Here is a 27,700-nt window from a genome sequence, read left to right as displayed (position 1 = left end):
CAGAAATAAGATTCCTTTTGATGATCACCCTATTGAACAGTTTCATTGCTGACTATAGAACTTCTTTGCTGTTGTTCTCAGTGGGATCATCATCCATGGGAGCTGATAACATATTTTTACTTATAAACCATCTGTTGATATTACTTTGAGCTCCTCAAGGAACAATGATATCTCATTTGCAAACGATGAATGCATTGTGACAACTGTGGGCAAATCTCAAATAAAAACGGAAAATTCTTGAAATGCTCAGCATGTCAGGCAGCACCTGTGGAGAGAAGATGGTTAGGATTAATATTTCAAATATTTAACCAGATCTCTGAGTGTTCAGAGCTTTCTTTGTTTAAATTTAATTTAATTTTTTCCAGCATTGCTTTTTGTCTGGTTGTTACTAGTGATTTAACTGGATGCCATACACTGCATTTTCATTCTTCATTGTTCATCAGGTGTCTGAATTGTTGATAATAAGAACATGAATTGAAGTTCATGAATACTGACATTTTGATATATAGGTAAAGCTTTTTCTATAATTATGCTCATAATCTTTATGTGTTGACATGCTGAGACAGACACTGCACATTCAGACAGTTGAGTGCACCTCTGTTGTGGCAATTGATGGAATTCATTTCAGCAGGAAACAAAACAAATAGAGAAGAACAAGTAGGAAAGGGAAGCTCAGAAGACTGAAACAGGTAGAAGAGTTAGAGGATTATCAAAAATCATGGAGCAGACTTGATGGGTTGAATGGCGTTTATGGAACAGAGAAATGAATAGACTTTTGAATTCATGGAAAATGGGATCTGTAATCTCTTTTCATCTATATTCCCATCCAGGAAAGTGTGAAATGCCATGGCTATAACATTCCTCACGTAAACTTGTCACAGGGCTTTGTAAGGGGGAGACTTGGAAGCCAAGAAGGTAGCACAGGACTTGAGGGTTGGGGTGGGGGGATGGTGGCAGCGTTTGGGAAGAGATGAAGAGATCAAGCTTGAGAGGGTTGAAAGGTGAAGCAATCTTGCAAATGTTAAGAAGGACATTGGCAGAATGCCTGAGAGAACATAGAAGTGATCTCTGGCAGGAGGGAAGTTAATCAGCAGGGTACTGTGACGCTGTTTTGGAGATCAGAACATAAAGATAAGGACTCTGGAGTCATATGTAACTTTGTTTTGTGAATGAGAATACCGCAGAAAGCCTTTTAATCTTTCCTAACTAGGTGGGCACATTTGTTTATATTTAAACTTGTGAAAAACCAGTTTCACTAACACTGAACAATTGCTGTGTAACCTGTAGTTTGCAAATGCTGACAATATTAATAATGCATGTAAAATTGAACAAAGCTACAAAAAATAGGCCAATGTTATAATAACCTTTTCTTTTACAAAATGAATAAATTACATCTGTAACCGATGATGTATTATAATTACTTGCAAAGAATAGATAATGATGGTTAATAATTTGAAATCACTGAAACAAAATTGAACCACTTCCCTTTTCTGACACATTCCTGAATAACACATTGTTGGTAGGAAAAGTTCTAATCACATTAGAATTCACAAAGAAACAGCAGCAGAACTGTGACGGGAAAAATTGTTTGAACAGTTTGAACGTAAAAATATTTCCTAGGTGGACAATCATACTTGTTAGCAAATGATTGTCGATGATGATGACGATGCAAAAAGATTCAAGCTAATAAAATCAGTGTGTTGGAATCTTGTTGCTACAGTATTTAATATTGTTTTAAAAAACATTAGACCGAAATAACTTGGTCTAATCAAAATGATTTACTGGCAATTTAGTTGGTTTCCATGCATTGCATTTCAATATGTTTTACTTTATTGGTCATTGGTTCAACTAGAAATAAGAAAATGAAGTTACAATTTGTGTATATTGGTATTTCTCTATATGACTGGAACTTTGTCATAATTAAACTGGGATTTTGTCTGAGAAGTATTTCGTATATCTATGGTAGAATTGAAATACTTTACTCTCATTTCAGTAAAACAATGTGACAGTATCTCCAAAAGCTTACATCTTATTATGATTTTTTTTTATTGCTACTCCCTTAGGCTTAATAGCTTCAAATCATTAATTTTGATTTCTGCAGATAATGTTTTTACTGCATTCTCTGGTCTGTGTAAATCATCTATTTCTCAGTTGTTTTATCATACAGTTATATCATTTACATAAACCCAGTAACATTCCACTGTGCTTTTCTCATTGATGGAATTTTACAAATATTGCTTGACTTGTCTCAAGTCTCCGAGCACTGACTGTAATTGCCGACTTTCTGTTGGTAATGGTCTGTATAATGCAATCAGTTGGCATTTTCAGTTTTGTGAGCATAAATTGTTTTCTCTATCATATTTTGTAAATATGTCACTTAATGCAGTGTTGAAAGGAAATGAGTCGTGAAATCTCACAAAATGTTCCACTCTCTGGCAGAATTAAAACGTAATACATTGCAATATCAGAAATTGCCACCAAACAGTAATCATCACCTCTATTGTTTATTTTGTCCTCAATTTTATTATTTAATTTCTCTTTTGCACCTCCTCTAGGGTAGCTATAAAAGGAGAATTGTGTTACATTTTATACCTGTCACCCCATTTATTTGTAATTTACCAGCACCAATCAGGCATAGTATCCAGCCCGTTGATTGCTATCTTGACAGATGGATAGCAATAATTTAGATACACTGTACAGACATTTCCTCATATTAAGTGAGAATGATTAATGCTGTGACATTCACATTCTTTTTTCACTGTGTTATTTAAACTTTTTAAAAAGCAAATTCAAAGGAAAACAATTTGCCATCTTATTAACTAGTCCAGTGTGGGGAAAATGGAAGGTTTGAATTACTTTTGAAACAAATTAATGCTGAGATGTATTGGAGTACATTTTGGAATAGAATGCGCTATGAAGGATATCAATTGTGCTTAACTTCTGAGATAAGAACTCTAGGTATAGCTAACTGGTAAAAATAAAATAATACCTGTCTCCATAAAATAGGACAGAAGCATCCTAAATGCTTTTATAAAAAAGGTACAGGAGTTATAATTTGCTTGCCCAATACAGGAAAGTAGCAAAAGCTGACCAATAATTTCAAAAACTGTGCACAAATCAAATTACCATGAATACCAGTCTTCACCATTTGAAAACAAAAGTTCAGAGACAGTATGTTTCTATCAGTGTGAAGGGCAAGGCTGGTAGGTGTAGGGAATGCTGGATGACTAAAGCGACTGAGGCTCTGGTTAAGAAACAGAAGAAGGCACAATATTAGGTATATTCAGCTGGGATCGAGTGAATCCCCTGAGGAGAATAAGGGCAGTAGGAATATACTTAAGAGGGAAATCAGGAGGGTAAAAAGGGGACATGAGATAGCTTTGGCAAATCGAGTTAAGAAAAATCCAAGAGATTATATAATTACATTAAGGGCAGAGAAAAAATTAGGGAGAGAATCGGGCCCTTTGAAGATCAACATGGCTGTCTATGTGTGGAACCACAGGAGATGGATGAGGTACTAAACAAATATTTTGTAACAGTATTTGCTGTCAAGAAGGACATGGAAGCTAGGGAACTTGGGGAAATAAATAGTGATGTCTTGAAAAGAGTTCATATGACAGAAGAGGAGGTGCTGGATTCCTTAAAATGTATAAAAGTACATAAATCCCATGGACCAGATCAGGTGTTTCCCACATCTTTGTGCAATGTGAGGGAAAAGATTGCTGGGCCCCTTGCTGAGATATTTGTATCATCGACAACCATGGGTGAGGTGCCGGAAGTTTGGAGGTTGGCTAATGCGGTGCCATTATTTTAAGAAAGGCTGTAAGGAAAAGCCAGAGAACAATAGACTGATGAGCCTTAGGTCAGTGGTGGGTAAGTTGTTGGAGGGAGTTCTGAGGAACAAAATTTACATGCATTTGGAAAGGCAAGGACTGACTAAGGATAGTCTGTGGTGGGAAATCATGTCTCACTAACTTGAGTTTTTTAAAGAGGCGACAAAGAAGATTGGAGGCAGAGTCGTAGATGTTTCTGTATGGGCTTCAGTAAAGTGTTCAACAAGGTTCTGAATGGTAGGCTAGTTAGTAAGTTTAGATCACATGGGATCCAGGGAGAGCTAGCAAATTGGCTACAAAATTGGCTTGAAGGTGGGAGACAGAGAGTGGTGTTAGAGGTTTCAGACTGAAGACCTATGACCAGCAGTGTGCCGCAAGGATCGGTGCAGGTCCACTGCTTTTCATCATTTATATTAATTATCTGTATATGAATGTAAGAGGTATGGTTAGTAAGTTTGTAAATGACATCAAATCAGTAATGCAGTGGACATTATCTCAGAGTACAATGAGACTTTAATCAGATGGGCCAATGGGACAAGGCGTGGCAGACGTTTAATTTGGATAAATGTAGGCTGTTGCATTTTGGCAAGGCCAATCAGGGCAGGGCATACACAGTTAATGGTAGAGCCCTGGGGAGTATTGCTAAACAAAGAGATGTAGGCCTACAGGTGAATAGTGCCTTGAAAGTGATATCAAAGGTAGACAGGGTGGTGAAGAAGATGTTTGGCAAGGTTGCCTTCATTAATCAGAACATTGAGTATAGGAGTTGGGATGTCATGTTGCAGCTGTACAGGACGTTGGTGAGGCCACTTTTAGAGTATTGCATACAATTCTGGTCACCCTTCTATAGGAGAGATGTTGTTAAACTTGAGATGGTGCAGAAAAAATTTGCACGCATGTTGCTGGTACTGGAGGGTTTGAGTTATAGGGAGAGGCTGGGGCTTTTCTCCCTGGAATGTCAGAGGCTAAGGGGAGACTTTATCAAAGTTTATATAATCATGAGGGACATGAATAGGATGAATAGTCAATGTCTTTTCCCCAGTGTAGGGGAATCCAAAATTAGGGGGCACAGGTTGAAGGTGAGAAGGGAAACATTTAAAAGGGACCTAAGGGACAACTTTTTCATGCAAAGGGTGGTGCATGCATGGAATGAGCTGAAGAGGAAGTGCTGGTACAACTACAATGTTTAAAAGGCATCTGGATGGGTAAATGAATAGAAAAGGTTTAGAGGGATATTGGCTAAATGCTGGCAAATGGGACGAGGTCAGATTGGGAAATCTGTTTCTGGACTGTATGATTCTATGACTCTAAATGAATACTTTGAAACTAATGTGGGAAATGCTCTTCTTTCAAATGAAACTGCAATTCTGTCCAACATTTGTTCATTGATATAGACAGAAACAAAAGCAAGTATGCAAAGGTTGATAAGGTGTATAATTGTGATTTTGCAAGATTCCACTGGCAAAAAGACATCTACTAGTGCAGTTTGAAAGTTGAGTTTTAGACCTTACATAGCATGCTTAATTTTCTGATCCATGATTTTGGGCAATGTAAAGGTCTAGCACTCCTGGCAAGATAAACCCCATTTCTGTTGGTAAATTATTGAAATTGAGACCCATAATGAATTGTTCTAGTTCAATTAAGACAAAGCTCTCTACATACACATTCGTCATTGCACAGCAGAGAATTTAATTTGTATTATTTGGAAATGTCCCCTAAATTCCAGATATTTATTGAATTCAATGACTACTATGCATCCATTGCCATATATGTGTGTGTGTGTGTGTGTGTGTGTGTGTGTGTGTGTGTGTGTGTGTGTGTGTGTGTGTGTGTACCTATTTGCATAGATTTAAAAGGTTCACTTAAAAATAAATTTGGACTGCCTTGTTCTTGATACTGAGCTATATAGTCTAAAATCTGGCACTATTTCCATTCTTTTGAATTCAAACTTTATTGTGGTTCCAGGCCAGGCACCTTTAAAATATTTTAAGAAGGTAGCCTAGACTCTAACTTTTTCTTGATTATAGGCAGATGAGAAGTGGGTGTGCCAGGTGTGATGTAGCTGGTCAAACCACTCAGCTTTAAGCAAAACAGAGTTTATTTAAACACTACAGCTGAAACACAAACAAAGGAAAGTGGAATTTAGATCAAAACTTAACTGTTGGAAAATGTAACCAGTCCGATGCAGCAACTATTACTAATTAACTATTCCAATACAATAACATACCATAACCATACCAACTGGGCAAAAAAGCATAAATGCAAACAGATTCTTATGGCTGAAGGGAACAGCATGCAGAGAGATATTTCAGAGAAATCCTTCACTGAAGCTTGCAACACTTCTGGACTCCAACATCTTGTGACTGCTACAGCCAAAAAGAAAATTAGAAAAAATCTGAACTGGGGGAACTGGCCAATCCCCTTCCATGATTGAAGTCCCTGGATGCTTTGGCATCTCTGCCTTTACGATCTCTTTTCAAAAAAAAGGACAAAATAACCTTTTAAAAGTGACAGCGTCATCACACAATAGAGTCATAAACCAATGTAGATTGTAGGAAAGCAAAATCAATGCTGTGTACAATTTTCATGGCTTAACTACCTGAGCAGAAGCAGAAAAACAATTGTATCTTTGAAATAACAGAATGCATGTAGTTCTAAGATTTATACACTTAGCTTACCATTTGTCTAGGACTAACAAACCTTTGCTCACATATATGACAAACCTCAGAGACTGCATTCATTTGGTCATGAGCCTTTTATTGTTTCTACAGTTCCCAAATGTTTACTGAAAATGCTGCATTCATCATGTGCACCGTGCTGTTAAATCTTTTGCTCCCTTCAATGGAACACTTGCAGGGAAAAAAAATATCTTAAAGATGTGTAGCAGCCACTTGAGAGTTGTATATTCAATATTCTGACTTTCTACCAAACAGCTTTCAAAACTGCTCTTTTTCCATGTGTGAAGAGTCTTATCTGATCACTGCAAGGAGTGGGTGAAGGACTTCAGTGCAGTTCTTTGATGCTCAATTCAGAATACCTTGAACATGGTTTATTTCTGAGCCAGACTATTGGATATGTATGGCAGCATAAACATGCATTTCATGTGAGTGTTGATGTGGCTTCAGAAGATCAAAAGCAAACTTGATTTTCTCATTTCAGCAGTTTCAGCAGTGTAGACTATTCCATATTGCCTTCATAGACCTCGGCAAGGCCTTCGACAGCAATAGAGATGGAGTCCTAGACTCTTGCCATAATTTCTTCTTTCCATCAGGATATGTGTATTTTTGTTAGATTCAACCAAGTATGTCATCAAAAGCTTTTAAGTCTCAGCAATAGAGCTCAGCAGGACTGGTGCTCTCTCTTGGCATATTTTTCTGTACACTGCTATTGTATGCCTTCTGCAACTGAAACGAAGGTGTATAGCTGCAGGCTGGAGCTGATGCCAAATTTTTCGACTTGCAAATGTTTAGGCTAACAACAAAGTCTTTACTGACTTGGCAACCTGAACTGAAGCTGACTGACAGCAGCTTATAGCCCTGATCATCAGCATCTGAAAGACCAAAGTTATGGGGCTAGGATGTATAGATTCTACCTTCTATCAATGTTGATACCCTCCCTCTGAAGGATCGACAATTACCAGCAATGTGTCCCTGGAAGCAAACCAACCAAAATTTCTAAGCACTGTGCTTATTAGGCTTATGTTCTCTGCAACCTCCTTAGGGCAGCAAGGCTTGGACAACTTCTGTCAGCCAAGAAAAGCAGCGGAACAACGTCCAACTCCACTGCCTGTCCTGAATTTTATGATCTCCTGGCAAAAGACAGCTTTGACAAAGGGTCAATTAGACTCGAAACGTCAGCTCTTTTCTCTCCTTATAGATGCTGCCAGACCTGCTGGGATTTTCCAGCATTTTCTCTTTTGGTGGCAAAAGAAAGTGCTGGGCATGGAAGGCCACCAGTGTGCAGGGATCCATGGCATTTCTGCGCAGGTATTAGCTAGGCCATGTGAGCCAAATTGGTGATGGTCACATCCCCGAAGACATTCTGTATGGTGGGCTTTACCTAGCTCACCCCCAACTGTTTTACATGGATGTCTGCAAGCTAGACTTCAAGTTGTGTGGGTCGGGAATGCCTGAAAGCAAAGGACAAAAAATAAAAGACCTGATGCTAGAAATTGAGAACCCGTGGGAAAGAGGAAATTTCAGTTGCCTTGTGTCAATGCAATTCACCTGTACTGGCTATGGAAGGGATTGGCACTCTTGAATTGGCCCAAGCAGCCACAACAAACCAAGTTCAAAGCAAAGTGATAGATTCAACCCGAGATAGACATCATTTCCCAAGATAGCTGGATACAACTGCAAATGATGTCCAGATTATTCTACTTTTTCCAGATGGGAATCCTATTCTTTTTATCATGAATACTTGTCAATAATGATTTAACATTCCAAGAAAAAAGACATTTAGAACATTAGAAGTAGTTGTAAAGTCTAGGTAATCTATTTATCATAAAGTGAAATGAGCTTTTAAATTTGAATGTTGTCACTTGTCATCATTCATTACTCTTAGTAGCTGAGTCTAGTGTCAAATTCAATGGAGCACATGATCCAGTACCATCATTCTATCTAGAGGCCCTGAGATGCTGCAGAAGCCAAATCCTTCCTTGTTTCAATGTGTCCTGCTAAATGCAAGAGCCACTGGAAGTGGCTTTATGATTCAGTGTTTTATGATTTTCGTGCTGTATTTGATGACCTTTGCAGAGCTCAGGACCTTTGAATCTCCAACTGAACTTCATTAGTAAAGGGATGAACAATAAGTCTGAACGGCTGACTGTGTATAACACACACAACTGGCATCAAAACATTCAGCAGCCATTGGCCCGAAGCTCTGATTTCATAATTTGTTTTGTTTCGAATAGACATTTTTAAACAAAACCTGGAGGGTCACATTTGTAAATGTATTCTGATTTTCTTCTATTGTTATTACATAAGCTCTGACTAAATTACAAATGTTTCATTCATTTCTGCCTTTCTGTACTGTCCTGGCTTTTTCCAGCTGCAGCTCTGGGATTTCTCTCATCCTCCTTGCAACTAGTTCCATCTTTAAGTTACCAACTTCATCTTAAGCAGCACACCTCGGAGTACTCAACTCCAATGTGTGGCTGTAGTGTCCTGAAATAATTGTGTTTCCTCCGATTTGTTGCCCTGTGATGAGTGACTTTTGCTCGTCGCATGAGTAGCACCACTGAGCTGAAGTGGCTCTTAGGCTCTTGGAGGAGACTGGGAAATTCCTGATGAAGGGCTTTTGCCCAAAACGTTGATTTTCCTGCTCCTCGGATGCTGCCTGACCTGCTGTGCTTTTCTAGCACCACTCTAATCTAGAATCTGGTTTCCAGCATTTGCAGTCCTTGTTTTTACCCTGGGAAATTTGCACGACTATCGAGTTCCAATGAGCACAATAGCCCAAATACTCATTGTGAACACAAATGCGGATGGTTGCCAATGATTATGGGGCAGCACAATGGCTCAGTGGTTAGCATTGCTGCCTTACAGCACCAAGGATCTGTCTGTGTGGAGTTTGCACGTTCTTCCCATGTTAGCATGAATTTCCTCCAGGTGCTCCAGTTTCCTCCCACAGTCCAAAGATGTGGATTGGCCATGCTAAATTGCCCATAGTGTTCAGGGTTGTGCAGGCTAGGTGGATTAATCATGGGAAATGCAGGATTATGGGAATAGAGTGGAGGATGAGTCTGGGCGGGATGGTCTTTGGAGAGTCAGTGTGGACTTGATGGGCAGAATGGCCTACTTACACACTGTAGGGATTCTATAATCATCATATAACAATTCTGCAATGCACACTTACAACTATATCACATGTAGCATGAGCACTTAAGGTGCATAAAATATTCCCGTAATGATTTACATATAAATATCTTTATTGAATAAATCCATAATATTCTTACATGATGATGCAATGTTTCTAAATGTCATTTTCCCTCCTGTTTCCTGTTGATTACAATTCTAAGATTAGAGCACATCATCAACAAAAGCCGGAATAGGTGAAAATCTAAATCATGTTCTTTTCCTCTTTTTCTGTGCAGTTTTATGTATGGTGACCTGACAGATAAGAAGACCATTGAGAAGGTCAGACAGACATTTGACAACTATGAATCAAACTGCTTTGAAGTTCTTCTGTATAAAAAGAACAGTAAGTAATTGCAATACAATTAAAAATTCAAATAATTTGTGACTTCCCTTGGAATAAATTGAAAGCATAAGCATTTAAAATATTTTTTAAAGTAGTTCCTTTTTTGCCTTCTCTAGTTACTGAATTGTGCATTTTCTAATATATCAGTTGCTTTAGACTATATTTGTTATTGTGACATTGCAATCTGCATGGCTGTTTTTAATTTATTAAAAGCCATTTGTATCTTGCTGAGATTTAATTCCAATCCAATCTGCATTTTCATGGATCCGTTTGAATAAGTGAGATACCCTCATCATTCCTTTCAGCAGCATTTCATAAATGACTTATTGCATAAACCCTGCTGAGCAAATCCCCAGCAAGTCTTTTGGTTCATCTATGTTTGCCCATCTAGGTGCCTACCATTGCCAAGGAAGACCCTGCACCTAACCACCCTCAGTTTCGTTAAATGTAGACATATGCATTAGTTAAGGATATATAAATACCATTGAATGTAATGTATCCTGTTAAAAAGACCCTCCTTAAAAAAACTTCATCATTTATAAAGTGGATGAGATACCAAAGTTTGAACCACATCATCTTGGCTTTGTGTTTGTACGCTTGACATTAATTTTACTATTTTGTTGGTCAGCCTGTTTGTTTTACTGCAGTACCATGAATGGTTCTCCTTATGGATAATTTCAGAAATATTTTTGAATGGTCCATCATGAAAATGCTTTTTAAATCAGAAGTATATATTGGCTTTGTATCTTTAAAAAGTAACATTTTAGTTAAAGAGCAATGATCAAAATATGAGCGAGATATTTTTGATCTGTATCACAATGAGGAAAATGCAAGCATAACACTGCATCCCATAGATATGGAATGCAGACACTGTAACATCGTTGTTAACAGTCTTATCTGTAAGATGCACTAGCATGATACAACAAATAATATTGTCATTGTAAGCGCAAGTCTGTCTTGTTTTGAAGTTGAGTAATGTATTGGATGGTAATAATGCCTGTTCTATTTTAGACTTGCAGCGATATTCTGAAACCTGCTGTATTTATTTTTAGTAAGTTATATGGGTCAGATTATACCTATGGTGAAGATTTATTATAAAACCTCCTTCAATAGTCTTTCATGATTTTTTAAGTCAAAGTACACAAAATGTAACTCATCAGTACAGTAAGATACAAAACACAATGACACATGTGCAAGATAATGAAATACTATGATAATTAGGAACTCTATTATCAGTGATCTTATGATAATGTCAGAACAAATTGTAACCACTTCCTGGGTATGTTGGGTGTCACAAATGTCTGTTCCCCCTTACCTTTTCTAGTTAAACATTATGTTTGATAAAGCCTGTTAATATTCACTTAGCTGAGTGCAAACCTGATTGTACTCTAACACAACCTAAACTTTATCATAATAAACCCCGAAAGAATTGTGACTGCTGTAAATCAGAAACAAAAACAGAAATTGCTGGAAAATCTCAGCAGGACTGGCAGCATCTGTGGAGAGGAAGCAGAGTTAATGTTTCGGGTCAAGTGACTCTTCCTCAGATGAATATAATGTATCTTCTGGGCATTTTGATTACTCATTCAAAGCTATCTCATTAATCCATGGGCATCACATCACTCCATGTCCTTCATATATGTTCTCAATAAAGCATCCAGTATCATATTCTCTTTTCCAGACATGTGAACAATTTTCAAACTGTATGATTGGAGAATTAAACTCCACCTAACTAATTGTAATTTCTTCTTCCAATATTTGTCTCAGAAAATCGAAGTATTGTGTGTCAATACAGTTTACTCTGTGTTTTGATTTTACATCAGCAGCAATGATATAGAACTATCACAATGCTCAATATCTTCTTTTCCACTGTAGGATATTATGACTGATATGTGGTCAGTTTCTTTGTAAAATAACTGATAGGTTCTTTGATTCCAATCCCACCTACTTGCATTAAAACAGCTCCCAAACTAATCTCACAGGCATCAATGATAGTTTGAGTGTCTTATGATAATTTGGTGCTGTAAAACTGGTGTGGTTATCAGCATGGCTTTCATATTGTCAAAGTCACTTTGACACTCTTGTGTCTATTCAAATTTTCTGCCTTCAAGAAATTTGTTAAAGGTTCAATGACAGTGTTGAGGTTCACGACAAATAGTCAGCAAAATGTACAATTTCATGTTTTCTTCAAGGGAAAATCCAAAATAGCCCATACCTTCACTTCTCTGGGTGCCAATTAGGTTTGTCCCACACTGCGGCCTAAATATGTCACCTGCACATTGGCAAATTTTCAGTCTGATTTATAACCAAATTGGCTTTTTGTGGTTGATCATTTAAATAGTGTATATGTTCTTCCTAAATGGTTAAAACCAATCAAGTTGTCAATGTAAACAACACAATTACAACACCATATTTTCATTTGTTAATCATTAAAATGTTGCTGGTGCATTTTCATTCCAAACAGCATGACTTTGGATCATTAAAGTTCGTCTGGTATTATAAAAACCCATATTTATTTGGCTTTGTCAGTAAACAGAACTGGCCAAAATTTCTTTAGAAAGTCAATTTTGTGACAAATCATGCCTGTTCAATTCATTGTAGTCTTCCAGTGATGAAATAGAGTAGGAGTTTGCTTTTATTACCATGTTGACTTCATGATAATACAATCTGTGTGACCTATCTAGTTTCAGTACCATCATGATAGGTGAGCTTGAGTTACCATTACTCAGTTCATTAATGTTATTGTCCATCATTAGATTAGTATCTTCCATCACTAGAACTGATTTCTCTGGACTGAGTCTGAAGGGAGGTTGGTTTGTAGGCAACATCATGTTCATCCTGGCTTATTCTCATAATTGACATATCTTCCAGTGATAGCCATTTTAAGTCACTTTAATAGCTTTCTAGAAGATAATACCTGATGTTTTCTAACCTTTAAAGTACCTTCATGTTTTCCAATTGATTGTTGGATGGGCAAATTTGAATTTTCAATTTCTGATTCATTTCCAGATAGCTCTGATTTTCAGTTTCATTCCCTACTTCTTTCATGATCATGTGTTCATTTTCCATGAATATTATCCCTTTATAATGCCTTTTCAAGTATGCCATATTAACTTGACATACTTGCTGACTGATTCTTTCTCCTTTCTGGAGTCCTCACCATATAATTCACAACATTGAGGCTAGAAGACCTGTTGGCAAAATGCCACACAGGAGACTGCTAAATAAGGTCAGAGCCCATGGTGTTAGGGACAAAGGACAAGGTAATGGGATGGATAGAGGATTGGCTGACTGGCAAAGGCAGAGAGTGGGTCTAAAGGGGTCTTTTTCAGGAAGGTAGCCAGTGACTAGTGGAGTTTCACAGGGGCCAGTGTTGGTCTATAACTATTTAGGTTATACATTAATAATCTGAATGAAGGAGCTGAGAGCATTGTTACTCAGATTGAGATGACACAAAGATGGGTGGGGTGGCAGGGGGCTGGAGGTAGTGTTGAGAAAGCGGGGATACTGCAAAAGGACTTGGATAGGCTAGGAGAACAGGCAAAGAAGTCATAGATGGAATACAATTTGTAAAATTAAGGTTTTGCAGTTTGATAGAAGGAATAGAGGTGTAGACTGTTTTCTAAATAGGTAAACGGTTCAGAAATCTGAAGTGCAACAGGACTAAGGAGTCCTAGTTCAGGATTCTCCAAAGTTAACATACAGGTTCAATTGGCAGTAAGGAAGGCAAATGCAGTGTTAGCAAAGACTAGAATACAAGAGCAGACATGTACTGAGGCTGTACAAAGCTCTGGTCAGACTGCATTTGGAATATTGTGAGCACTTTGGGCCCAATATCTAATGAAGGAGGGCGTCCGGAGGAAGTTCACAAGAATGATGGCAAGAATTCAGGGTTTGTCATATGGGAAGCGTTTGAGGACTTATGGTCTATACTCCAAGGAGGTTAGAAAGATGTGGGGGGAGTCTCATTGAACCTTCTAGAATATTGAGGGGCCTGGATAGAGTGGACTTGGAGAGATGTTTTATGCAGTAGGAGAGACTAGGACCGAGGACATAAGCTTCAGAGTGAAAGAATGACTCTGTAGAACTGAGATGAGGATGAATTTCTTTAGCCAGAAGGTGGTGAATCTATGGAAATCATTGCCACAGAATGCCTGGGAGGTCAAGTCATTGTATGTAAGACAGAGATAGATAAGTTCTTGTTTTAATAAAAACTGGATAGAACTGCAGGTGCTGGAAATCAGAAACAAAAACAGAAATTGTTGGAAAAACTCAGCAGATCTGACAGCATCTATGGAGACAAAGCAGAGTTAATGTTTCGGGCCCAGTGACCTTTCTTCAGAACTGTTCTAAAATTGAGAAACAGTTCTTCAGACAAAATACAGTAGAAATTTAGAACTCTTTTTCACAAATGATATTTGATGCTAGATTAATTGTAATACTAAATTTGGTGTTGATAGGTTGTTGTTCGTCAAAGGTGGGATATGGGTCAAAGAGTGATATAGGTTGCAGATTAGCCTTGAGGAGCTGATTGGCTTTTAGCTGTTCCTGTGTTTGTGTCTCCTTTTAGGTATGTTTTAGTACTGGCCTAAAACAGCTGGTGCATGTAGTCAGTACTTTATACCAGTTGTTGAGTACACATTGGTGGAGATTGATCTGTGAAAACTCTACCTAGTCGTATCAGATCTGAACCATTGAACTTTATGAAATTGCTGGAAGCCATGTAATTATGTGCGCAAAAGAAAAATTGATGCTATCTTTTGCAGCTTAAGTGCTCCTCTTGGCTGCCTTAAAATACCACAAGTATCTGGTGGCTCAAGCTCACCCCTTTCCACAAACCAACTTGTGGACTGCTACAGCACCATGCTATACCGCAGTGCCTCACTCCCTCAGTGACAATCTGCTTCAGGACACCTGATTGATACTGGAAGCTGCTGGCCTCATTCGGATGAGACCTGAGTCAAATGGAACTGTAAGAAATCAGCTGATTTATTTGTTGGGACACACATCCAATCTCTCCAGAAGAATCTTATGAGGTTAAAAACAAACTGCCTTAATTGCCAACACCCTCAGAAAATTGATAATTATAAGAGAAACAGAAATAGAAACAAAAATTGTCTTTCACCTTTTCCATTTCTAGTCATGTAGCTCCAAACGTTTGATTCTGGCTTGATTGATGAGAGAGCAGATGCAGACTTCATTGCTTCTGGTGCTAAAGCTACTCCATGGCTTGCTCAGCGTGGGTACGCTTCCATCGAGCCAGATGGTTCTGTTTCAAACCAGTGAGCTTGAACCAAGGAATTGTCCAACCACTGTGCTAATGTTGCGGAAATAATGGAACTTTTCCTAAATTTGACAAAATGTAGCGGAGGACCAGATGAGGAGCTTTGCAGGCAATGAGAATCTCGATAAGATGTAAGATTTGAAACATTTGAGTGACTGTTTATGGAGTTGAGAACTGAGCGAATTGAGAAATGGTCTCTGAATTTCAGTGGACCTTGAAAAGAGCAGTGTTGATGTGAGTCTACCTGCAACACAGCAGAAATTGGGCCAGAAACCAGGTAACAAATTGCAGTACCTGTTTCAAGTTCATGGCAGGGCCCATTTGGGGTGAAACTTCCATTGATACCAAAATAGCCTCTGAAGTTGGAAAGGTGTGGACATTGCCAGGCTGGCTCACATGAGAAGCAAGACTTACCACACAATCTGCCATGCAAGTAGGATTTGTGTGGGGCCTTTCAAGCCTTTGTCTCAGCCTGGACTCCGCTTCCCCCCAATAAAAAATATTGTAGCACCTGTGGAGCACAGTTGTCGCACTTTAGAATAAAGTTGATGAGCAAATCAGAACCTAGCCTTCCACTGGTGTGCTGGGTATAAAATATACAGCTACCCAGCGTGAGGTTACATACCTTTTGCTCTGTGGGTTGCATGTGATATGGTGGTACAGCCACTTTCCAATTTTCTGCTAAATAAGAACGCCTTTCCAAATTCACATATTCTAGTGAGCGCACCAAACACTGATAGACAGAAGATCTCTGGATTTTTGAGCCCTTGTTTTTCAAAGTGTGAAATGCTTTCTTCTGCAATTAATATGTCCAAGTGGCATTGTGTTACAATTCACTCAGAAAGTCAATGTGACTATGGCAACATGAACTTTTACATGCACGTCGTAGTTTGGCAGCAGCAATAGTGATGGTAGAGACTACAACACCTTTCCCATTACAGAAATCTCTCTTGCTGTCAGTGCCTGCCAGTGGTTGGAAGGACTTGTAAATTGATACTCAACGTGTTTGGTTAAGGTATGAACACACCTTTCTGAGCTATCAAGTCCTGGGGTGATACTTAAATCTAGAATTTTCTGGCCAGGAAGCAGGGATACTATTAATTATACACAAGACCTCTATAGAAGTAGACCACATAAGTGCACATATTTAATTAATTACCGTGACTCAAAAATACCTTGGGGTGCTATCATGAGCAATTCAGGAAGTTGCTATGACTGCATCAGGAATAAAGATAGAAACAAGGGACTCAAAATGCAGTGTAAACATTTAATAATCATCCGAAATTACACTACCTTAAATAATTTTCTGCTTTTCTGTACCATTTCTGCACCACGTTTAAAAGTTTACATTGTTACATTTGAGAGCTGTGCACTTTGAAAAGAAAATGGACAGACTAAACCACAGTTAATATATCTCTAGCATTTTCTCTTCCTTGCACCACATCATTAACTCTTATTGCCCAGTGTTCTATTTTTGCTGTTTGTGATGTTGTCCACAGGAGCAGAAACAGCTTCCATCAGTGTGCTGATGTCATTCTGTTCTGTACCATTTCCTCTTTTTTGGACCTGACAATCACTCTATGCTTTCAGACTGCCTGACTCTCTGGCCTCAAGTTGTGGCTGAGTTATAACTTTCTCCAGTTTCATATCAGGCAAACTGAGACCACTGGTCATAGCTTCAATTGTGAATGCTGTTTCCACCTAGTGAAACCTTCTTTTGACCTCCCCTTTCCCTTCGAAGCCTGATCCCTTCGGCTTCAATTCCTGGCACTGGCCACTCACACTACAGGAGAACATGTAAAATCTTTGCAACTGCACCAAGCAATGCCCAGTCCGATTGTCCATTACTGTCTTTGGTGGCCTGCACTATTTATCTAGCAGATTAAATTTGAACTCCCTCTCTCCCTGTTTGATTCACTGCAGAGTATTAGCCCACCCTGTACCCGCAATTTCCCATAACCTGATGTTTCCTGAAGCTTTTGATTCTGTGGTTTTGAACTTTGTGTTGTCCCTGTCATTGGCTCACGACATGTAACAATGTAAACTTTTAAATGTTGACAATGCTGCAGAAAAACTGAAAATTATTAAAGCCTTAAGCTGCCCTAGCCTAGCCTCCTCTCCATAAAACCCATCACCACACTTTGTATTTCTCCTTGTTTAAAACTCTTCTCAAAATTGATTTTTGCAGCAGATTTTTCAGTCATTCTTCAGAGCTGTTGAGAAAGAGCCTGGGAGAACAACCAAGTGGATAGCTTTTTCAATGATAGTGCACAGACACAATGTAATAAATTGCTTCCTTCTGAGCTAAATGATCCTCCTAAACTGTGACTCCATAGCTTGCTATTCTGTTCCCTATTTCCCATTGTGAAGCAATTTGGAACGTTTCTTTTTACCTGAATGGCATTATGTAAATCTTATTTTCTGCTTTTGTTGAGCACAACCATATTTATCTTTTGGAGTGCCTTGGAAGTGATATTCGGAAAATTGGAGACCCCAAAATAGAATTAAGGGTGTGATACAGAGGAACCTTGATTATCTGAATATCAATTATGCGAATTTCGGATTATCCAAAAAAGATCTCAAGGTCCCGATAAAAGCATTACATCAGAGAGGTGTTTCCAACACTGATCACATCTTTTGTTTACAATGATTAAAACTGAATTCAGCTTACTGCAATGCTGCCGAGAACAGTCCTGGACATTGATGGGAGCCCAGGCACCGTCTTCAAATGACTGACCTCTCGCCCTTTGTCTCTCTCCCCACACTTTCTCTGGAGTTCTACCCTAGACTCCCACTTCCCCAGATAATCTCTCCAACATTGTCCTGTACAGGGCAGAGTGGGAACTTGTCAAAAAGTTGCAGTAAAAGGTGTGTGTGTGTGTGTGTGTGTGTGTGTGTACACTATTTTGTGACTGCCCCCCACCCCCCCAAAGGCAGCAGCAGTCTTACTGTTGGTGTTCAGTCCAGCTGCCCCTGTTGTTGGTTGGGGAATTTTGGAATGTGGTTGGGGTTGGTGGGGGCAGATGGGGTTGGAGGGGTGGATGTGGACAGATGGGGATGTGAGGATAGGGACAGATGGAGGAGTGGAGGCTCACACGTAGTGCTGCTGCCTCGTCTCCTGAACAGGGAGTGGACATGCTAAGTGCTCGCTGTATCAATCCCATTGAACTGATGGGGGAGTGGGGGGGTGCACGGGAGGCTTCAGCAATGCTGCAGGTCCCTTACACACAAGTATAAATCTGCTCAGAAACAAATCCTGAGACAGAGGGAGGGAGCAAGGCAGACAGAACGAGGAAAAAAGAAACTTCAGAAAACACCGAGTCCCAGAGGAGAGGCATTGAATCCGTTATCTGAATAATCAATTATCTGAATGAAATACTTGTTCAGATAATCCAGGTTCCTCTGTATTTGTTTATCGATACAGTTGTTTCGACCCACAATGTCCTTACAGAAGGAATTCCAGGAATTTGACCCAATAAAACTCATGGAATGGCAATTTTTTTCCAAGTCAGAATAGTTAATTGTTTGAAGAAGAACTTCCGATTAGGGTATTTCCATATGCCTGCTGCACTTGTCCATCTAGATGAAGTGGTCTCGGGTTTGGATGTACTGCCTAAGGAGCCTTGGTGAATATCTGCAGTGCATCTTGAGATAATATACAGGTAGACAAATCTTTATCCGAAATCCCGAAATCCAAAATGCTCCAAAATCTGACGGTTTTTTTTGTGAAGTTGTTTTCTCATTAATAAGGTTGTTTGGTGTGCAGTTAACCCAACCTCACACCCACTCGATGCGTGTCCCTCAGATGGTGTGGCCCAGCACTGGCAGGCCTCAATTCTGTCTCAGGGCCTGTTTTACTCACAGTGAGTCTGCTGTTTGGTAAGATTTTTAAAAAAATTCACCAACTAACTGTCACTTATTCCGAAATTCGAAAAATTCTGAATTCTGAAAACCAACTGGTGCCGAGCATTTCAGATTAAGGATTGTGTACCTGTACTACTGCTACTGATTTTCGATGGTGGAGGGAGTGGATGTTTCTGGAAGTGGCGCCAATGAAGGCGGCTGCTTTGTCCCACACAGTGATAAGTTTCTTGATTTGTTGGAGCTGCACTCATGGGATCAAGTGGGGAATATTCTAATGGACTCCTTGCTTGCGCCTTATAGATGGAGGGGAGGCTTTGGGGAGTCGGGAAGTGAGTTAATTGCTGCAGTATCTCTAGCCTCCGATAATATAGCCACTCTGTTTATATGGCTAGTCCAGTTCAGTTTCGGCTCAATAGTAGCAGCCAGGATATTAATAGTGGGTGATTCATTGGTGGTAACACCTTTGAATATCAAGGGGCAGTGGTTAGATTATCTATTTTTGGTGATGGTAATTACTTGGCACAAACATGTCTTTCCACTTCTCAGCCCAAGCCTGGATATTGTCCTGTTCCTGCTACATTTGGATATGGACTGCTTCAGGACCTAAGAGTCTGAAATAGCGTTGAACATTGTGCAATCATGAGTGAGCATCCCTATTTTTGACCTTAAGATGGAGGGAAGGTCATAGGTGAAGCATCTGAAGATGGTTGAACCTAGGACATTACCCTGAGGAATCCTGCAGAGATGTCGTGGAGCTGACATGACTGACCTCCAACAACATGACCATCATCCGATGTGCCAGGTATCAATCCAATAGGGCTCATTAATGCCACATTTGGTAAAAATTTTGGATCCAACAATACAGGAGTTATAGACTCCAGAAAAAAGTTATGTCTACAATCACACTGAAGCATTTTGATTGTCAGGAAGCCAGGAAATAACATTGTTTCTATTTGCCTTACCATTTTGCAGTGAGAAAAATACAAATCGGGTCATGCACATGGGATTGAAGTGCAGAAATAAAGCACCAAGTTTTAAGAAAATAATTCATTTTTATTATATTAAAATTTATCAGTGTTGGATTATGTTGAAGAAGTTTGGCATTGCAGAAATATAAAATTAGGTCTTTTTGGTCAGACAGGCAGATCAAAACTATTTGTGACTTAATTAACATACTAATGTACATCAGTCAATACCCCAGTTAAAGCTCTTCAGCAAGGTGTCCTCTACAGGAAAAGAAGATAGTAATTTTGGAAACTTATATCAAAGGAGATCACAGTTATTCTCAATGGTCTCACTAATGCCCAGTTTGGTTGTGTAGGGACCTCTCTATTTTTATACTCCATTCCCCCTTGCAATAGATCCTAAACTATTTGCCTTTCTAATTTTTTGCTATACTTCATAGCAGTCATGAATATGAAAGCACATGCTTTTTGTTTTCTGATTATTTAACTGGGAAGGTACACTTAATTCTGGTGACATTGCCTTTTCACGAGCATACATGGCATGCAAATGTATGAAAAAGAGGCTCCTGACATTTGACATTTGCTGTTAGTTCATTGCCAACTTATTTCTATACTTTCATCCTGCTGTAGATAGAGTCATAGAGTAATAGAGTCCTACAGAATGGAGACAGGCCCTTTGACTCAAAATGTCCATGCTGATCAAAATATTCATCCACCCTAACCCCATTTCCCTGCACTTGGTCCACGTCCTTCTAAACCTTTCCTATCCATGTATTTGTCCAAATGCCTTTTAAATGTTGTTAATGTACCTGCCTCAACCATTCTACTGAAGCTCATTCCATATGCATACCACCCCCCGTATAAACATTTTACCCCTTGAGTTCCCTTTTATTCTTTCTCCTCTAACCTTAAACTGGTGAACTTTAGTCCTTGATTCTCCAACCCAGGGAAAAAGACTGAGTGCATTCACCTTATCCATTCCTCTCATGATTTTATACACTTCTATAAGATCCCCCTCAATCTCCTATATTCTAAGGAAAAAGGTTCTAGCTTGTCCAATCTCTGTTGATAACTCAGACTCTTGAGTCCTGGCAACATCCTTGTAAAGTTCTGTTGCACTCTTTCCAGTTTAATAACATCCTTTCTATAGCAAGGTGACCAAAACTGAACACAATGCTCCAAGTGCAGCCTCACCAACATCCTGTACAACTGCAACATAACTTCCCAACTTCTGGACTCAATGTCCTGACTGATAAATGCCAATGGTCAAAAGCTGCCTTCGTTGCCCTGACTACCTGTGACTCCACTTCCAGAGAACCGTGCATCTGAACTCTAAGGTTTCTCTGTTCCACTACACTTCTTAGGGTGCCACCATTCACCATGAAACTCCAACCTTGGTTTGACTTTCCAAAATGCTGGACCTCACACTTATCTATAGTAAACTCCAGTTGTCGCTTCTCAGCCTAATTCCCAATTGATCAAGGTCTTGCTGAAATTTCCGATAACCTTCCTTGCCATCCATAATACCATCTATTTTAGTGTCATCTGCAAACTTACTAATCATTGCCTTGTACGTTCTCATCCAAATCATTGATATAGATAACAGATAGTAATGGGCCCAGCACGTATCCCTGAGGCATTCCACTAGTTACAGGCCTTCAATCTGACAAACATCCTTCCACTATTACTCTCTGCTTCCTACCGTCAAGCCAATTGTGTATCCAATTTGCCAGCTTCCCCTGGATTCCATGTGATCTTACCTTCCAGAATAGCCTACCATGTGGAACCTAACAAAAGCCTTACTGAAATCCATATAGGCTACGTCTGTCACCCTGCCTTGTCAACTTTCTTGGTCACTTCATCAAAGAGCTCTAACAAACTTGTGAGGCATGATCTCCAACGCACAAAGCCGTGCTGACTATTCCTAATCAAACCCTGTCTTTCCAAATGCATGTATGTCTTATTCTCAGAATCTTCTCAAGTAACTTACCTAGCACAGCTATTAGGCTTACTGGTTTATAGTTCCCAGGTTTTTTATTTTGGCAGCCCTTCTTGAATAATGACACAACATTTGCTAACTTCCAATGTTCCAGGACCTTACCCGCGGCTAACGATGTTGCAAAAATATCACCCAGGACCCCTGCAATTTCTTCTCAAGCCTCTTGCAGTGTTCTTGGATATATCTGATCAGGACCAGGAGATTTATCCACCTTCATACATTCTAATACATCCAACATTTCCTCTACTGTGATACGGACTGCCCCACCACCAAGGATATATTTCCCTCCCCTCCCCTATCAGCGTTCCGCAAGGACCACTCCCTTCGTGACTCCCTTGTCAGATCCACACCCCCCACCAACCCAACCTCCACCCCTGGCACCTTCCCCTGCAACCGCAGGAAATGTAAAACTTGCGCCCACACCTCCACACTCACTTCCCTCCAAGGCCCCAAGGGATCCTTCCATATCTGCCACAAGTTCACCTGTACCTCCACACACATCATCTATTGCATCCGCTGCACCCGATGTGGCCTCCTCTATATTGGTGAGACAGGCCGCTTACTTGCGGAATGCTTCAGAGAACACCTCAGGGACGCCCGGACCAACCAACCCAACCACCCCGTGGCTCAACACTTTAACTCTCCCTCCCACTCCACCGAGGACATGCAGGTCCTTGGACTCCTCCACCGGCAGAACATAACAACACGACGGCTGGAGGAGGAGCACCTCATCTTCCACCTGGGAACCCTCCAACCACAAGGTATGAATTCAGATTTCTCCAGTTTCCTCATTTCCCCTCCCCCCACCTTGTCTCAGTCGGTTTCCTCAACTCAGCACCGCCCTCCTAACCTGCAATCTTCTTCCTGACCTCTCCGCCCCCACCCCACTCCGGCCTATCACCCTCACCTTGACCTCCTTCCACCTATCCCACCTCCATCGCCCCTCCCCCAAGTCCCTCCTCCCTACCTTTTATCTTAGCCTGCTTGGCTACTCTCTCTCATTCCTGATGAAGGGCTTATGCTCGAAACGTCAATTCTCTATTCCTGAGATGCTGCCTGGCCTGCTGTGCTTTGACCAGCAACACATTTTCAGCTGTCCCCAAGATATGATCACTAACTTCTCCAGTTTCCAAGCCTTCGTGTCTTTCTCCATGGCAAACACAAAGAGAAGTATTCATTTGAGGACCTCGCCCACATCCTGGCATTCTACACATACATGTCCACTTTAGTTCTTGAGGGGACCTATTCTCTCTTTAGTTATTCTTTTTCCTTTAATATACTTAAAGACTGTCTTTGGATTCACCCTAATCTTCTCAGCCAAGACTATCTTGTTCCCCCTTTTCACCCTCCTGATTTTGTTCTTCTGTAAACTCCTATATTCCCGATATACCTTCAGGGATTCCCTTGATCCAAACTGCCGACATCTGAGCCATACCTCCCTTTTTATGATCAAAGCCACAATTTTTCTTGTCATCCAGGGTTCCCTATTCCTGCCAACCTTGGCTCTTCACCCCTACAGGAACATCTAGAGCTTGAACTCTAGCTATCTCATTTTTAAAGGCCTTCCACTTCCTCCCACTCCCAAACTACTCCAGTCAACCCCTGCAAGCTCTTGTCTAATTCCATCAAAATTTGCTTTGCCCCAATTTAGAGCATGAACCTGTGGACCAGTTTTGTCACTCTCCATAGCATTTAAAATTAATAGAATTATGGTCACTAGTCTCAAAGTGCTCCCCATTGTCACCTGTCTTGCCCTGAATTAGTGGTGCTGGAAGAGCACAGCAGTTCAGGCAGCATCCAAAGTGCAGCGAAATCGATGTTTCGGGCAAAAACCCTTCATCAGGATGTAAGGGCTTTTGCCCGAAATGTCGATTTTGCTGCACTTCGGATGCTGCCTGAACTGCTGTGCTCTTCTAGCACCACTAATCCAGAATCTGGTTTCCAGCATCTGGAGTCATTGTTTTTACCTGTCCTGCCCTGTTTCCCAAGAGTAGGTTGAGTTTTGCCCCTTCCAGAGTAGGACCCTCTATATACTGCTTGAGGAACCTTTCCTGAACACACTTAACAAATTCCACCCCATTTCTTACTCTTTAAATTCTAAGCCTTGCCTGTTCACCCCTTCCTCTTAAAATGGCATGCTGATTCCATGTATTAGGTAAACCTTCTCTGAACTATTTTTAACGCATTTACATTCTTCCTTAAATGAGGAGACTCCTAGCATTGTACGCAGGACAACAGATACGATCTTGCTAACAAACTGTATCACATCCCTACTTTTGTTTTCTATTCCCCTTGCAGTAAGTAATAATATTTTTTTTAACTTTCCTAATTACTTGCAGTGCCAACACAGTAACCTTGTGCAATTCATGTGTTAGCAAACACATGTCCCACTGTATTTCAGACATTCAAAATCTTTCACAATTTACATAATATGCTTCTACACGCCTAAATGGACAATTTCACGTTTTCCTACATTATAAGCCATTTGTCAGATCTTTGTCCATTCATTTAATCTATCTGTATCCCCTTGTAGCTTTCTTCTGTCCTCTTCATAACTTACTTTCCTAACTGTCATTGCACTATCAGCATATTTAATAACTGTCTTTTTAGTCCCTTCATCCACGTCATTCAAATAGATTGTATAAAGTGATTAGTACTGATTACTACTCATTGCCTCTTCCAATGAGAAAATAACTGTTATGAAGATGAGTGTGTACTGTACCTTGAAGAGTTAAAAGCTAGCAGAACGACCTGACGGCACCAAGTGTTCTGAATAAGATACAATGTAACATGTGGCCCAGCTATGGGAGTAAAAAGTGAGGTCTGCAGATGCTGGAGATCAGAGCTGAAAATGTGTTGCTGGTTAAAGCGCAGCAGGTCAGGCAGCATCCAAGGAACAGGAAATTCGACGTTTCAGGCAAAAGCCTGATGAAGGGCTTTTGCCCGGAACGTCGAATTTCCTGTTCCTTGGATGCTGCCTGACCTGCTGTGCTTTAAACAACAACACATTTTCAGCTATGGGAGTAGCTGGAATAGCCGGTTGCCTGGAGACAAAAACAGATTTGAATTAGGCCAATCAGTTTAAATTAAACCCTCAAAAATGCCAAACTCCAATCCAGTTTGAATTTAGTTTATTGACAATCTTAAAAGCCAATGAGACAATCCAATGCTTTGGAGGTATAAGAACGAGGAAAATTGAACAGTTGGGACGAGAACTGCCATGTTACCAGCATGTAGACACTGCCTGAAAAATAGCTCTCTTAAAGGTACCTTTATTGATCTGTGACCTGTGAAGCATAATCCCTAAGAAGAAGAAAAGAAGACACAGGAAGATCCAAATAGAAGACTGGACAGATGGCCAGTTTTGAAAGCTTGAATTTTTGGTAAATCTTAATCGGGAGCTTTTATCGGACTAGTATTGTAGAAGGGAATATAAAAAATAGGTAAGAGGAAGGAGTTGTAAATAGTTATTAGTTAATTACTCTCTGTTAAACTTTAAGAAATAAAGTTGTTAATTTTTACTTTAAATAGTTCTTGGTCTCTCAAATTTTCACAGAATACTGCAAGGGATGAATCTTTTCTGTATTGCTGGTTTAAATTAAGCAGGAGAGTTTACCCCATGTTGTTACAATAACCCATTGATGTTTACTCTCTGCTTCTTATTTGCTAGCCAGTCTTCTATCCATGCTAATAAAGGGGCTCTTGTGGTGTGGTGGTAGTGTCTCTACCTCTGAGCCAGGAGGCCTCAGTTCAAATCTCAGCTGCCCCAAAAATGTGTCATAACATGTCTGAACAGGTTGATTTAAAACAACTCCATCAATGCCAATACATTGATCTTTCATAATGAATTTTTATTTTTTAAGTTGCCGTCAGAAATCTATGTACAATACATTGACTTGTTGCTTTTTATCCACTGCACAATTTACTTTCTCATGGGTCTCCAATAGATAGATTGAATAAGTTGTCCTTTCAAAAAACATGTTATCTCTGCTTGATTACCTTGAACTTTTCTCAGTGTTCTGCATTAGTAGTGGTTTCCAACATCTTCCCTGTGACAGGTGTTAAGCTAACTGGCCTATGATTTTTTGCTTTCTGACTTTCTCCATTTTGGGATAAAGGAGATATAATTGCCCTTAATCAATCAAGTTGAATTTTTCACACACCAAAGTAATTTTGGAAAATTTGAACCTATGTGTCATTCCATACTTATTTTTTGACCATGGAGCTGAATTTCTGCCTCCTGCACAATTTGGTGCCCCTGTCTGCCTCGTTTCCCACTACCTGAAACTTCAAGATATCCTCCTTTTGTACTTGCTTTCTTATCTATCTTTGTATCCTCAGTACATTTGATTATAAAGTTGACCAGCATTGTACTCTATGCTACTTTCTCCCCACCCCTACCCTCATCTTGCTTATCTCTCCACGCTTCTGACTCACTGCCTTTATTCCTGATGAAGGGCTTTTGCCCAAAATGTCGATTCCGCTGCACTTTGGATGCTGCCTAAACTGCTGTGCTCTTCCAGCACCACTGATCCAGCAGAGTTTCTGTATTGTGTATTGCCTGTTTTGATCGTTATCATTCCAGATTTTTTTATTACATTAAAGCCAAATCATGAAGTAAATTACATTAATTAATTGAGCAGAGAATATAAAATGAACACTGTGAAATAAATAATCTAAGAAGTGTCGGCAACTAATTTTCAAATGGCTTCATCCTAGCAGCTAAATGTGGAGAAGTTTTTAAGAATTTAGTAGAACAAACATACCTATTTTACTGGAGAGTAGTGGACATAAAAATTATGAATGATGTAAGTGGCAAGTAAAATCTGATTTTTGGGGGAGAGATGTCAAAGAGGAGATTTGACTCTTTTGTGTAGCAGTACAAGCCAGTCTTTATTCAGAGCTTTTTGCCAATGCAGTGTGGGAGAGGTCCCTGGAAACAATATTCATTGGAAACTCTGGCTTGCCAGCCTAGTACAGCATTTTAATATATTTCACATTACAATAATTACTTGCAATATTGATATTATTGTTAATCATATTCCCCTCATCTATACATCTAATCTTGTAAACACATGATCACTGATGGATATCTCTATGGACAGCCCAAGGTCCGCTCATGACCTAATGATGGTTACCTTTATCACTAGTCCTTGAGATCTCACAATGCATCTCATTCAATCACATTCCAATCCTGACAGTTATTTTCCTTCCCAGACATTTGCCAGCTGTATCATGTTAATGACCAATAAATTGGATACCTAATTATCACTAATGACTTTTTCAAATTCTTTAAGTATATTCCCTACTAAACTTATTACTGGAGATTGTTACGACATGGCGGTGAGCCCTTCTGCTAATTGAACCAAATGCACAGAAGAGCCTCATAATCTGTTAAAATATGAGTTTCAGAGAAATACCCAAATTCCACTATTTAAAGAAAAAAAATCAATTTATTCTTTAACTCTAAAAGTGAACATTAAACAACAAGTATTTACAACTCTAAGCCTCCTTTCTCTTAAAGGTTTGTTATCTACTTCCCACTCTATAACAA

General features: G+C 39.6%; 1 protein-coding gene across 1 annotated transcript in view; it reads left to right on the top strand.

Moving 5' to 3' along the window:
- Positions 1 to 27,700, top strand: part of kcnh5b (potassium voltage-gated channel, subfamily H (eag-related), member 5b) — a 313,820-nt gene that overhangs the window by 58,596 nt on the left and 227,524 nt on the right. The window contains exon 3 of the mRNA XM_060828544.1: positions 9,928 to 10,034. Coding sequence (XP_060684527.1) covers positions 9,928 to 10,034 — 107 coding nt within the window. The remainder of the gene's footprint in view (positions 1 to 9,927; positions 10,035 to 27,700) is intronic.

Source organism: Hemiscyllium ocellatum, chromosome 8, assembly GCF_020745735.1.
Source record: "Hemiscyllium ocellatum isolate sHemOce1 chromosome 8, sHemOce1.pat.X.cur, whole genome shotgun sequence".
Lineage (NCBI taxonomy): Eukaryota > Metazoa > Chordata > Chondrichthyes > Orectolobiformes > Hemiscylliidae > Hemiscyllium > Hemiscyllium ocellatum.
This window is presented reverse-complemented; position numbering and strand designations above follow the sequence as displayed.